Source organism: Xiphophorus hellerii, chromosome 2 (genome assembly GCF_003331165.1).
Source record: "Xiphophorus hellerii strain 12219 chromosome 2, Xiphophorus_hellerii-4.1, whole genome shotgun sequence".
Taxonomy (NCBI): Eukaryota; Metazoa; Chordata; class Actinopteri; order Cyprinodontiformes; family Poeciliidae; genus Xiphophorus; species Xiphophorus hellerii.
This window is the reverse complement of record NC_045673.1, coordinates 16,276,342-16,290,441: the sequence shown is the minus strand read 5'-3', so window position 1 is coordinate 16,290,441 and position 14,100 is coordinate 16,276,342. Positions and strand designations below refer to the sequence as shown.

The following is a 14,100-nucleotide window of genomic DNA, read 5'->3' as shown; positions in this document are numbered from 1 at the left end:
GCCTTGAAAGTGTCTTCAATCGTTCCCATTATCTGACTGAAATGTTAGCAATTTAAATAAATAAATGTGAGATTAAAGTACAAATCCCATCACTATGATTAATGTCCTTTAATCTTTTTTGTGTGCACAGTAAAATAGATGATAAATTGTTTTCATCTTTAAAATAAAAGTTTAGTTTAACAGATGATTAAGCATTCATATCATAGTATACATATATTTTCTTTAGCATGCTCAGCCATATTTCAACATACAGTGTGTGCTGGTAGCCATCGAGTCCAATGAAAGTATGAAAAGATCACAAGTTCGACCTTTACTTTCTTTGCAAATCAGAAAACCTAATGTCTTTAGCCTCTGTGCTGCACTCTCTATGCAAAATACCCAGGGAATAGGCCTCTATAATAAAGACAGATTGGAAAGCGGTGGGAGGCAAAGAGACAAGGACCTGCAACTTCAGCTAAAATGAAGCAGGGGAAGGGAAATGGAGACCACAGATTTTCCTCCCATGCAGCACAATTACAAAATTTTCCCAGGAGAAAGGAAGCAAATTGAGGAGTTGGAGCAAAAGCATAGTGAGAGAGCAGTTACAGTTTAGCATTAAAAGAGGAGGGATGGCCCAAATAAAGAACTGAAAGAGTCGTGGGCTCATATTTACAGCAGACATGAATCGAAATGCATTTTCACAAAAGAAAAATATTTTTTAAAAAACAGGCTGGCAGTAGCAGGACATCTCAAAAACGAGTCTGTAGTGCAAACCATGACAAGTTTGGAAAAGAAGTATCCAGCAGCAAGTAACGTAAGCACCGTGTGATAACTGTTAAGTGATCCATGGTCTCTGACATATGAAGCGACAGCTTCACAAGATTTTGTAAGAGCCAGGAAAAAACTGAAGCTGAGTGTGCAAGCAGGACCCAAGACCACACTCATCAACTATAGATCCCTCCCTTATGAACCTCCATCCACTCACTCATCTGAGAGCAGGTCTTTCAGGAGCTTGTTTTTGTCTCTGAAGCAGCCCAGGGAGTGCATGCTGTCCAGTACGTCTGGGTCGATGTCGTCTGCAGAAGGCAGGCTGCGGATTGTTACCTTTCTGGGCACAGGCTGCTCTGGCTCGGGTTCATTTTTGCCACCACTAATAATGCAAAAAACAAAGAAACAAACAAAACAACAAATAAGCTTATGGTCAGTTTCTTGTGTGTGTGTGAGTCAATTTTCACTTATAAAAGCATTTATGATATTCCTTTACGATTGTACAAATAAAAATGCAATATGTTAAGATTTTCATATCCATTTCTTGCACAGCTGATCATTTTGCTAATTAAGATATTTCTCCAAAATTTGCAGTTTTTCCACATAAGTACATGGGTAATCCTGCTCATTTGACAAGTATGCGACTCATTCTGTCGAGATATGGAGGCTGCCTTTCTCGGTGATGCTCACTTTACAAACTTAGCTTCCACATTATTATGCAATTCCCCTAAAACACCCAGATATGTCACTTTTCCCCATCTTTTCTCTGCCTGTCTCGAGGGAGAATGCAGGCAGGCCTTAACAAGAAAGGCGAAATTATGCCGACACCATTTTCCAGAAGATTTTCGTTTTAGTTCTCAATTCCGACAAAACACAATGAGAAATACTGTCTTCTTTTCTACAAACATGCCAATACACAGACATTTAGACAGATTTGACTCAATATGCTCCTCATTACTTCTTTCCTGAATCTATTATTTTTCATCTGGTGAGTTCACTGAAGCAGAAACCCCATCGGCAGCTATTAAAATAACACGTCCTCTGTTATCTCTATGCAGTGAACTTGTGAAGTAGATCTAAATTAATGCCTTAACTAACTTCCCTTTCTACCATTTCACAGTGTTTATATAAAATGTACTTGCATAATGAGACAGTCACTCTTTTTTTCACCAAACCATGTTTACATGTAATGTTTCTCAAGTCAAAGAAAAGTCTTAAGTCATCGAGGGGACAAGTCCAAGCCAAATCACAAGTCTCAGTGGCTGAAATAAATATTCTCATTTAGTCTACCCTGTCGCTGTAGGTAAGAAAACACTGTTTTATCCTATTTGTCCTTAAGGTTAATTAAGAAATATACATTCTGAATCTTATTAACGTTTAATTTAAGATTAAGAAGGAAAAGGTGTTACAACTTGCTTAGTAGATGTAATATTTTAATAAAAGTTGGCATTGGTGTCCTAATAAGGGCCAAAATGGAGAGATATTCACTCTTTCATGAGAGTCATGTGGTCATGCAGCACATTATTCTTACTGCCTATTGTTTAATGTACAGGTTACAAGACTACATTATAGACTACACAGTAGTTTCATAAACTAAGGAAGGAGCTAGCATCAACAAGTGCTTAATCTTAAGTTACTTGTGTCATTATGGGAATCAAAAATCCTGAGTGGAACTTCAATTATTTCAGTCCAAATAAACTAAGGCAAATTAATTAATCATTTTTCAAATGGAAAACCTGCATAAAAAGCAACAGTCTTTACTCAAAGAGACATATGGATTGTTCACAGCAATTTAATCATATATTTCGACTGAAACTGTCGTGATAAATGATTCATGGTTCATATAATTGTACGATTTATTTTATTCAGACTAGTCACCTGAAATGTACTAGAATGAGCAGACAGAAAGAAAGTGAACTTCTGCACTGACAAAACTCTTACTAGGGCAATTTCCTGTCAACGCTTGGCTCTTCTTGTTTCTTTTTTTAACATTCTAGTTGTTTGCATAAAATCCAGCAATCAAAGATAAGGAGCTCAGAGGACTTTTACTTTTGTTCAGTGATTCTTCATTTCAACTAATAAAAGTTTGTCCTAAAACTAAATCATTCAGTTCAATTAGGTAGCTGCAGAAATTCTCATTATGCAAGTTTCTTTTTTTATTAGTGTAAATCATATTTTCAGAAATGAAATATGCATTCATTTATGAACAAGAGTTCTCTAAATGTTATTTTATGATTTATACTATTACAGTGGATATATTGTACTTTTAATATCAAACAATAGGGCAAACTTAGGTTAGACTGGTTAGTTTCCACATCCCAGCATGTTCCCTCAGGCTTTCTCCTTGTTCACTTGACCATATGCTTCAAATTTCCTTTCATGCGCTACCAATTTACCCCCATGTCCCCGAGAGTGAAGTCATGCCCTGCATAAATGTACTCTTGTGTACATAGCTGAAGCTCGGTCATTTTTCATACGGAAGCTCCCTTCAGGTGCAGAATAGTCTAACGAAGGATGAAATTGGGGGCGTAAAAACCTGGTTAAAGGATGAGAACTTACATGTACCATGAGTGCTTCTGGATTTTTTCTAACTGTAAAAAAAAGAAAAGAAAAAAAGACATTAGTGTACAATTAAATTCTTGTGACATTGTCTCATGATAAAAATAATCAGGTGTGCGGTCAGAATTGAGAAGAAGGAGAGGTTACACAGTGTTAGTTATGTCCCCTTAACCCTAATATTGCAGGGAAACAAAATTTCATAGTTAATGTACTTTTAAAAAGTAGGCACAAGGGAAAAAAATCATACTGATTTAAAGAGAGATGAAGAGAGGTTGAGCCATGAATGAGGAAGAGAGGACACAACTGAGCTTAAAACACACACACTGCTGATCCTGACAATGTTCCAGTCTGGAGAAGAATCTTCCATCGTCATTCTTTTTCCATTTCTCTTAAGTTTTACGAGATTTGCTTCCCCTCTTAATCGCGCTACTGATGTAGATTGCTAAAGAGCCAAAAGCAAAGAGAGAAACAGCAAACCAAAGGGCAACAAAGGAAGATGTCTGCCTCAATGACTCCTCCTTTCTTCAACAAGCTACGGACAGAAACAAGATCAATGTCACTGCTGGGACTTTTTAATTTCCTCATGCTGCTGTTGTAGAACCACAGGAGATGCACAGAGCAAGTCTAATTATTGTCACTCATTCAGAGTTCATGTGTATATGTCTCCATCAATGTCTTGATCGTCCCCACATCCCACAGTACCTACCTCTGTGTGGCAGTACTGATAAATGACTGTGTGAGATATTAGAGCAATTCAGAGAGGCTTTCAGGCTGGTTAGTGAGTTTCAGTGACTGGTGTCTGCCTCCGCAGAGGTCATGGTATCGACAGAGATATCCTGGCTATCAGATACAGGCCAGTGGGTGACCTACTCTCGCTGAATTTTATTGGGGGCCTGGAGGCAGGACGGTGATATGATGCGCACTAATGTGGTTTGAAGTAAAAACTACCATTAACTGCACATGATCATTACATACTGAGGCAAAGCCTATATGGTTGTGTACAGTGCTGTGAAAAAGTATAAGAATTCTTTAGTTTTTGCCGTTTTAGAAATTTGATTATTTTATTTTTTTTGCTTGGTTGGCTTGGATAGGAAATTAGGCATGAGGTTCTAAAAGAAAACTGGAGTAAAAGTGGTTACTTCAGCTAAAAAAAGAGACTTGTTGTGTCTCATTTTCAGAGCAGTTGTTCAGTGTTTCAGTGCTTTCAATCTTTTAGGATGATATTCGTCCCAAAAGGGTTTACAGTAGTTTTAGTTGACTCAAAACATAAAACTATTCAAAACTGACAAATATATCTTTAGAACAAAATGATAAAGCTATGTTTTAGGTGAGGTGTTGTCAAACCTTAGCAGTTTTCTCTCTGTGAAGAAATACTTGTCTGCCTTCAGGAAAAATAGGTAGACGAGACTAAAGTGGTCTAAACATCAGCGTTCAATGAGTTCAGCTGAATGCTCACGTTTCTGTCAAATTTCTATTGTGTCTTTCTCATGCTTTAAGAAGAACTTATCTATTGAACAAGACAATAGGATAATAACAAATATTCATACTGATATTTTAATGGCTACAGAAAGCAATATGGACACCAGCACCACTGTGACAAAAGTTCTCTAGTTGTTGTCCAAACAGAGAAAAGGGAATGTGTGTGATAAATTAGGCTTTTCCTTGTACACAAGCTGCATTTCAGCCCCCGCCAAAAAGCTTCAAATCTAAATTAATTTCCCCCCCTCATGTTGCAAAGATCAATATTAGGTCATTATTCAAACTTCTTTTTTTTTCCATCAGATAACTTTAATGACAGAACATGAAGAGCAGTATTACTCTATTTCAGGAAGAGATTCTGTAACAATTCGGCTCTTAGACATTTTTAAATGGTCCTATTAATGTCTGAACACCAAATCATGTGATTCGAGTTTAAGTTATCTGACCTGACACACAAAACGATGACTTCATTTACTCTAGTTCTTGCAACCTTTAAAGTGTGTCTTCCACATGGGGCCATTTTCTGTCTGGGATGATTAGCTGTTTTAATGACATACTGTGTACTTCGACTAGAGAGCACAAGATAATCGTAATATCCACTGGTCTCTGGATGACTAACCACAGAGAGAAAGTTGAGAAAGTTTTTATTGTTGTGGAACCTTTGGTTTGTGAGATGTGATCTTTCATGCATCAACAAGCAAAATCTAATTAACAAAAGCAAACAGACAGTTGTATAATTATCCTGTAAGTGGATCCATCAAACTTTCAGGAAGAAAATCAAGAATAAACAAGCCCTCGCCAAATAACCTCAGACCCCCTCTTGTTTCGCTGTCTGCCCTTGGGTGTTCTTGCCTCTTGTGTGACTTGGTGCTCACCACTTATCTTTAAGGATTCTCACTCTGAAAAGCTATTTGACATTCTGTGAGGTTACAACACATCCTCTGAGCTCCGTTTCGAGCTAGGAGCGGGGAGCAGACAGATACCATATTCTCTCCCAGCAGTTTGGTCTTAGTGTAACCCTTTATCGAGGACACTGCTGTTTTCTGGTGGGCATATCCAGGGATCTCAGGGTGACCTGCCCTCATCTGAGAGAGGGGAGATGAGAATAAGCAAAACAGTGTGTATACAGCATAATAAAGAGGTGTGCTTTTTTTTTTTTTACCTCATGTAGCTAAAATACTTGCAAATAGAATATACCTTTTTTAAAATACAGAATTTAATTTTTTATTTGCTGTAAAATGCTGTCATCGTGCTTGAAGTTATTCTGACATTGTGAAAGATAAGCTACGGCAAAAGGAAATGAAGCAGCAACATTTACCAACTGCGGTGTCACCACATTTCCTCACAGGCACGAGGATGAAAACTGTTGCACTGATTCATAAAGATATCAGAGCGCCTCGAGAGGGTGTGTGCATGCAGAATGTGTATAAAAGCCGGTGCTTCATTTTACGGTGTGCAGCCAGAGTGGCAATGTGCAAAAAGGCGTTCTGGTCAGATTAAACACATACGTTACTTTTTGGGACACAAAATGCTAGAGATGGCAAAAAAGCACCAAATACACATTTCTCACTTTGAAACATTGTAATCTTTAGAGATGCTTTGCTCAAACATGGACAGGAAAAGTGGAAGGAATTGTTAATCATCAAAAAAAAAACTAGGGAAACTGTTCACCTACCAGGAAGACCACAGCCACCGCTGTGTTTTTAGATCATATTTAGATCATAACATATTGTTTTTAAGCAATACGTTACAGGCCGCTGCAGTAAAAGGTGGTTCCACACAGACTCAGTTTGTTAAATACAAATGAACACTACAATTTTCTGAACTGAATATGTAGAGCCATTTGGTAAACAATGCAACCTTTTCTTTTAACTTCTAGATTATGCACTAATTTGTGTCAGTATATCACAAAATCTTAAAACACATTGAAAATTGTAGTTATAATCTAGCAACTAATGTAATGTTAAAGGAATAGTCCTTCCACAAACTGGTAACTTCCATGGATTAACACAAATTTCCCAAACTGAAACTGGCTAATAAAAAAAATACAAAAACACAAAAATAACCACTGCTCTGCCTTTGAGCCTCTGAAATGAACTGACCGTTAGTCTTTTGGATGCGTCTACTTCAATCATGCCACGCAGAAGGTTCTGACAGTCTGGAGGAATAAAATGTGGCATGTGAAACACTCCCAACTTCACTTTCTCCAGAAGATTCCTTAGGTTGTCATCATCGAACGGCAGGGCGCCCTGAGGAAGCAAGGAAGCAGAGAATCAGTTGAGGCAGTCAGCAAAAAGGGGAAAAAAATCAGTTTGTAACATGTAATAATACATTTCATTTATAAATCGCTTCTCAAGACACTCATAGATGCTGAAATAGATAAATAACCTTCAACAAAGTGTAATTTGAAAGAGGAAAAAGATAACTGATCTACAATGCTACTAAGCAAACAAATAAACAAAAATCCTATAAGTCTTCCAGGATAGTTTCCCCAACCCCAATTATTTAATTTTCACAGTAGAGCATTCTGTTAAGTCCAAAGCAACACAAACAAAACAAAAACAGCAGGGAGCCGAAAATGGGTCTTTTCTAATAATTACCCTGATTTTTCGTTTACCTCACTCATTTGGCATTCTTTCATCAGAGTCATTTATCAAAGAGTACTGACACCTCACAGATGTGGCTGTGTGATGAATGGCAGCCTCCATCAGAGGACAAGATGGAGGAGAGGAAACCGGCAGGAAAGACAGACAGATTGGCTGACAAATGAAGAGTAAGTGGGGGGAGAAAAGGAAAGGGTAGACTTCTGTAACAGATTATCTGAGTGCAGTGTAACTGCTGGGGAGTATCCCTGTCTCTCACAATCAGACAAATGGTTATCTCCCAGCCAGACAGCAGGAGGAAACAGAAGAACAATTCTAGTGTTTCTACAGGCAAACAGTGGCCAAAAAAAAATATATAACTTTTTTTGGTGTGAAAGAAGGGTCAAGATCAGAAAACAGTAAACATTCCCAGGTTTACATCCCAAAAGTTTGTCTGAGACAGTAATACGGAGTGGAAGAAGCAAAAGAAGAGAGAAATACACAAAGCCTGCAGCAAAAAGTTGCCATGTCAGTGTTGATATTTATTTTGGGCTCCCTTCTTTCAGCTTGGCTACATGAATTATTTATTAGGCAGAAGTGTGCAGGAACTCCACTACAGCAGTTAATGTAACAAAGCTTAAAGGGGTGTATGGCTGGGGGACCCATAGACATAATGTAGCTGGAGAATAGATCTTATTTTAGATACCGCAGAGTGTTTAATGCAAGATAAGCACTGAAAAGACGATTTGGATTGCAATTGAGTAAAAGTAATGTGTTTGACATTTTGGGAGAAGAGCTTGGAAGAAGTTGTAACCATAAACTTCAATGTATTTTATCTGGATTTTATGTGATTGACCAACACAACATATTGCACAATTGAGAGGCAAAGGAAAGAAAACACATTTTCTATTTATGTTTTATGCAAAGAAAAAAATGTAAAAAAAATTGGAAACCATTTTTCTATTACTGATTTTTACTCCTAGAACCCCAAATGATATAAGTTCAACTAATTGCTTTCAAAAAGTCACCAAATCAGTAAAAGAAAGGCTGGCTGTAAATAGTTTTATCTTTGTGGGGCTGTGAAGGCAGGAGATATTTGTTAAGAGGACGTTGCATTGTGAAGACCAAGGAACACGCCAGACAGGTTGGGAATAAAGTGACATTGAACAGCTTACATCATGAAACAATATGCCACTGCCAACATTATGTCAAAAATATAAAATATTCCACAACTTCAGAAAGGCTGAGACATGTAATTTCAGGCAAGTAGAGCAATAATAAGACTCGAAGCCAAAAGTCTCTTGGTAGTGGCCATTAGTTGTGCACTGATCAAAGATATTATTCAAAGAAATCTATAAAAAGTCCCAGAAGGCGCTCTGGTCCTGAGAGACCAGAATTTAACTTGTTAGACCACATGCAAAACACTGTGTGGTGGGAAACCAACACCACGAATCATTCTGAACACACCAAACTCAGAGAAACTGGTGGGGATGATACAGTTAAACACAGGACACTTCCGAAAGAAAACCTGTCAGAGGCTCTAAACAATGCGAGACAGGGATGAAAGTTTAATTTCCAGTACGGGTAACATCTAAAAGTCTATTCATTCAAGTTGCCAGCAGAAACCCTGAAGGAAATCATGCTGGCCAGTAGCCCTGCAGACTTTAACCTGCTTTTCAGTCCGGTTTCAACCTCTCAGCAAAGAAAGAGTTGGGACTCACCACTAAAAGAGCAAAAAGAATGACCCCACAGCTCCAGACATCTGCTTTCCTCCCATCGTACTTCTCTCCCTGAAGGAAAGAGGATTTGTTTATCAAGTTCAGACAGGGTTGTTGATATTACCAACATTTTTAATAAAAACTGAATACATTAATGCTGAAAAAATATTGTGAGAAGTGAAAAAAATCTCTTACCCTTATGACTTCTGGGCATGCATAGTGTGGCGATCTGGGAAACAGAAGAACAGCTTAAAAAACAAACTAAACAAGCAAGAGGAGAAAAGTCAACAGACTCTAAAGTAAGTCAGTAATGCAGTCACTGTAGTCTGATAAACAAACAGCTCTCTAAAACACATTAGATAGTAAACATATCCACTTGTACATAGATCAAGGTGCTTCCATGGTTTAGACATCCTGAGGGTGTTCGGATGTCGTCCTCTTGGTTTTTCAGTCAAGGGCATCTTCCGACAGCAGACGGTAACCAGACCCACTAATCTTTACAGCCTCTGGATGGCCTGACAGTAAAGCCAATGACTAGATTGACACATCAATATCATATGAAGATTTATGGAGCGAGCCCACTAAAACTCCTCTGTAATCCTCCAGCTGCAGCTGAGGAGTAAACTTGTTATTCCTTCTATAAATTTCTGCAGAACTATGACATTCTCGTGTTTCAAAATTAATTAACTTGGAGTAAAAATAAGATCTCTGCATCACCCTGTAATTAGCTTCATTAAACAGCCTGTTACAAACTATTCACTTGTCTGCTTAAACCTCTGAACCCTTTGAGATGTGTCCTCCACAGCTCCGTCTCCTTCTGTCTAGTGCCAGGGTATCTGACGTTAATGAAGGCCCATCCAGGGCTGTTTTCTTGTAAACTCATAAATACTAGCCTTGATGACCCGACTCCTTGAGCTGTCACAATACTGGCCAATCACACCACCAGCACTTCAATGGGGTAAGTTCACATATGAGCCTATGCAAATATGTCCTTCCTGATTTGAAGTGTCACAGTGCACAATGCATTTAAGTAGGAAGGGAAAAAAAGACATTTGTAGTATCAATGTGTCATGAGCATCACGGCATACAAACCACAACTGGAATCTGCCTAGACATATACTTGGTATTTAAAGGTCTTAAAGGTTGATCACAGTGCAGAGGAGAAAACAAATAAAATATGTCTTAGATTAATCCTTTATTAGTATTAGAAAAAAAAAGTCACAAAGATATATCCACAGCACATGTGCAGATTGTCTTCTCCCTGATACGTTCTGGCAAACACATTGTTTGCTTATATGATCTATTAAGGCAGAATCTGTGTATGGGGAAACACTGTTACAATGTGTGAAATTTAATCTCAAAAAGAGGCTTACAGACGCAACAGCAACAAAAACATGCTGACAATTTTACAGTTCCTGATTCAAAAAGTAATCTAGGAAGAAAAGGGAGCCTCTAAGGTTTTACAATAGTCTTAAGAGATTTAACATGAAAAAAAATAGACCTTCAATACATTTACATATCAAATAAATAACTACTAAAAATGAGGTTCAAAAATTTCAAAGTAATTCATGGTTTGCTCAATACAAATATTTTAGTCAAGATTAAAATCCATGGTGTTCAGTCCATCATAATAAGCGCTGCCGGATTTGCCACTTGTCTTCCAAATTGGGGATACATTTGTGGCTCATTATCTCGTCATCTGGCAATTTCACTTTACATTTACAAAAATGTAAAGTGGATAACTTCATTGATAACTTCAATAGAAGTAGATGTATCTAAGACTTGAAAAAGTATCATTACTTCTCCAGTCCATCTTCTCACTTGCACTCTTCTATTGATAAAAAATCTGAAACTAGAACATGCCAGTAATAAATGTTTTCCCTTCCCTTCCAGCTGAAATTTTGCATTCAATTAAAAAAAGTATGGAATATCTTTCCTTCCATTTAAGTGGTCAAAAATATCAATGAGATGCTTCTTTCCCAGAATCAGCTCTACTGACTGAGACCTGCAACTTTTTTTTAAGCAGCAAGGTGAAATGGAACAAATACTTATTTTTCAATCTCAGAGTAAACAATGAGGTAGTGTTGGTCGACTTATTTCACTGCCTATGTGTGCTTTGGATAAAAAAAAACAAACTTAAGATTTAGAGAAATATTCAGTAGATATTCAGCTGAAAACAACAGATGTGCAAACATGTTTATAAGTCTAATATTTCACACTCTGGCAACTCTTCTCGATAAACACTGACCTGCTGATAACAGCTATGTGTTGTCTTGGAAAATAAAACTTTGGCTTATTTACTGGGAAGAATGAACTGATAATGAATGTTTCAGACCAGGTGTTATACTTATGGAACTGATAACGGAGTTTTCAGTGAAGATGTTTTTTCTTCTTAATCCAACCGAAACTCCTTTGAACCAGGTTTGATTTAGGGACAGAGGTACCAATTAACCAGAGATGGGAGAAACTTAGAGAAACTCCCTACAGGAGAGAGATGGGTGGAAGGCACCGTGTACGTGACTGATAAGATATAAAAGGAGAATTGTACTGTATGTGTTAAGTTTCACTTCTTCTTCTTCTTCTCTCTTGCTTTTCTTTTCTCACAGCTGAATTAGTTTTTACTATAATGCATACAATATACTTTGCCATATCAAACATGGGTGTGCTGGTATAATGCACAATGTAAATCTTTGGAGCCATATTTATAGCTCCACCACTTTAAACATGTTACAAATATAATTATGAAACATGGATAAACCCACAGTTGAGTTTGTTTAGACATGTGATTCCCTTGCTCCATGTTTGTAAGCACTTGCTAGTTCCTCTGCTCCTTTAACGCATCTGTGGGTCTCCGTGTATTTATATGTCGGATGTTCTCTGAGGTCCCTGCCACCCTTCCCCCCCTACCTGAGGCAAGTCTCATCTCCACTCGGCTCCATTACCCAAAGCAAATGGAATACATTTGTGTCAGACTGCCGCATGGTGAGAGGGGACCCAGATAAATCTGTTTAATTAAAAAGTGTCATATCTGCACTTAGGGATGGGGCAACCAGAAGAGCATGAATAATCAATAACCACAATTACAGTTTACGGCACATGTATTGGACTCCAGCAGATAAACATGTAGACACACTGCCCACACATTTCTGAGACACGCTCACAGAGTGATGATGGATCTGAAGGCAAAAAGAAGAAGAAAAAAAAACTTCTAGACCTACTTTGGAATATGCATACCTCAAACATTAAACTCAGCAAATGCAATGCACCTGGATGACATTAGAAATTCAACCAAAAAAATGCAAGGTAAAGTACATTAAACAACAGATGGACTTAGTTAATAGATACTGTTGAGTAAGTAGTGCTAAAAATGTCTTATTTCACAGTAATCACTGTTAAAAGGTGACTTTTTTTCTGATTCACATATTCTATAGGCATGAAAATATATGCACATACAGTTGGACTGTTCTCTATCAATGAGTCACAAGAGTTTAGGCATTAGTGCTACTGATGGAAAAAAATTATGCAACAGTTTCAGCTGGATGAATGCATCTGCATAATCATGCTGAAGTGGCCATGCATATGATGGGAGGATGAGAAGGACAGAGAAAGAGGGAGGGATAAACTGAGAACTTCATCTCTTCCCCGTGAACATATGTACTTTCTAAATTGCACAGATGTGAAATTTCAGTTTAATCTGGACAGAGACAATCTGTGCAGGGCGCAGATGTCACAGGGCCTTCAAATCACCCAAATCTGAAAGCAGTTATATGACAAAGCAAAAATACTCCTGACAACATTCACATTAAAACACACAGAATTATCCTAATTCTGATCTGGCTCTTTTCATTTATTTTATTTATGGTCAAGGCAGCAAGAGTGTGAGAAACCTAACGTCAGTAACAAGAAGTCTGAATGGCTACAGAAATACTGCTGTTTTATCTTTTTGAAACTTTCAACCTCTGTCAAGCGATATGCTATATTTGCAAAAACAATGTAATGTTTGCCATTTAAGAGATTACAAAAGGAGCCGGTGATTGGTGTTTTTAAAGCAAACTGTGAAAAAGTTATTTAATCCAGACAGTTCAGGTTTAAAAAAGGAGCACTCATAACACGGGGACTTCAGGCTTCTACTTGATAACAGCCATCCAACTCTGAAAGTGACTTCACCTACAAGCAAATTCATTGTAGTTGTAGGATTGATGAGACTAGTGAAATGGTAAATGTTAGATCATAAACTCCTCTGTGAGAGCGAAGGAGAAGGAGATCAGTAATGTTTGGCCAAGGCCCTGGCCGTGCTCCGAGACAGTAGATGGCAAAAGTCTCTACTCCGAAGATTTACACTGGGAGGTTTAGGAAAGCGGCTGACCTGTTCACTCCACTAATCCATTCTCTGCTTTTTTTTATTCCTCTACTAAAACTGTAAGTAATATTTACATATATAGCAGTTTCTAGCTTGCTAGATTTCTACACTGTATGATATGACTTAATGCAGTTATAGTGGTAAATGCTTTTGATTGCACTTACCCGCAGCTGGTTTCCAATAGGCTGTCTCCAACCTGAAGAGAGGCCATACCAAAGTCTGCTATCCTGATGTTGTTCTTTTCATCTAGCAAAAGGTTCTCAGGCTTTAGATCCCTGTGGCTGTAAAACAGGAACAGAAACCAGTTAATGAAACATGAAAAAGACAAGATTATCTGATCTAATAAAGGAAACTGAGGAGAAACAAAAGGTCTTATTGAAAGGTCTATCAAACACCATAAACATTTTTGTGCCTGGAAAGAACAAAGCATCTTAACCTGCCCCTTTTCTGTGTGCAACATCTCTCTTTGATCTGTCATGTTGAAGCCACACAGCTCCCGCCTCAGTGTTGGGATAGTACAAGGTGTGACAGACCTCCTGCTGTGTCCTTTCCCCCATCTTCTTCCCTCTCATCTCCCAGACAGCCACCAGCAAATGGGTGGCGAAATTGGGGATTCAGAGGAAGCCTGCCTCAGCGGTGGTGTTCATTAACTGCC

At 38.1% G+C, this 14,100-nt stretch overlaps 1 protein-coding gene across 2 annotated transcripts in view; it reads right to left on the bottom strand.

Annotated features, from left to right (window-relative positions):
• The window catches only part of brsk2a (BR serine/threonine kinase 2a), a 185,540-nt gene that overhangs the window by 23,814 nt on the left and 147,626 nt on the right, over positions 1–14,100 (bottom strand). For both annotated transcript variants that reach the window (XM_032588905.1, XM_032588916.1), the window contains exons 5-10: positions 13,610–13,726; positions 9,281–9,314; positions 9,089–9,157; positions 6,888–7,034; positions 3,307–3,338; positions 965–1,129 (exon numbers count right to left, since the gene is read on the bottom strand). In XM_032588905.1, the coding sequence (XP_032444796.1) occupies positions 965–1,129; positions 3,307–3,338; positions 6,888–7,034; positions 9,089–9,157; positions 9,281–9,314; positions 13,610–13,726 (564 nt within the window). The remainder of the gene's footprint in view (positions 1–964; positions 1,130–3,306; positions 3,339–6,887; positions 7,035–9,088; positions 9,158–9,280; positions 9,315–13,609; positions 13,727–14,100) is intronic.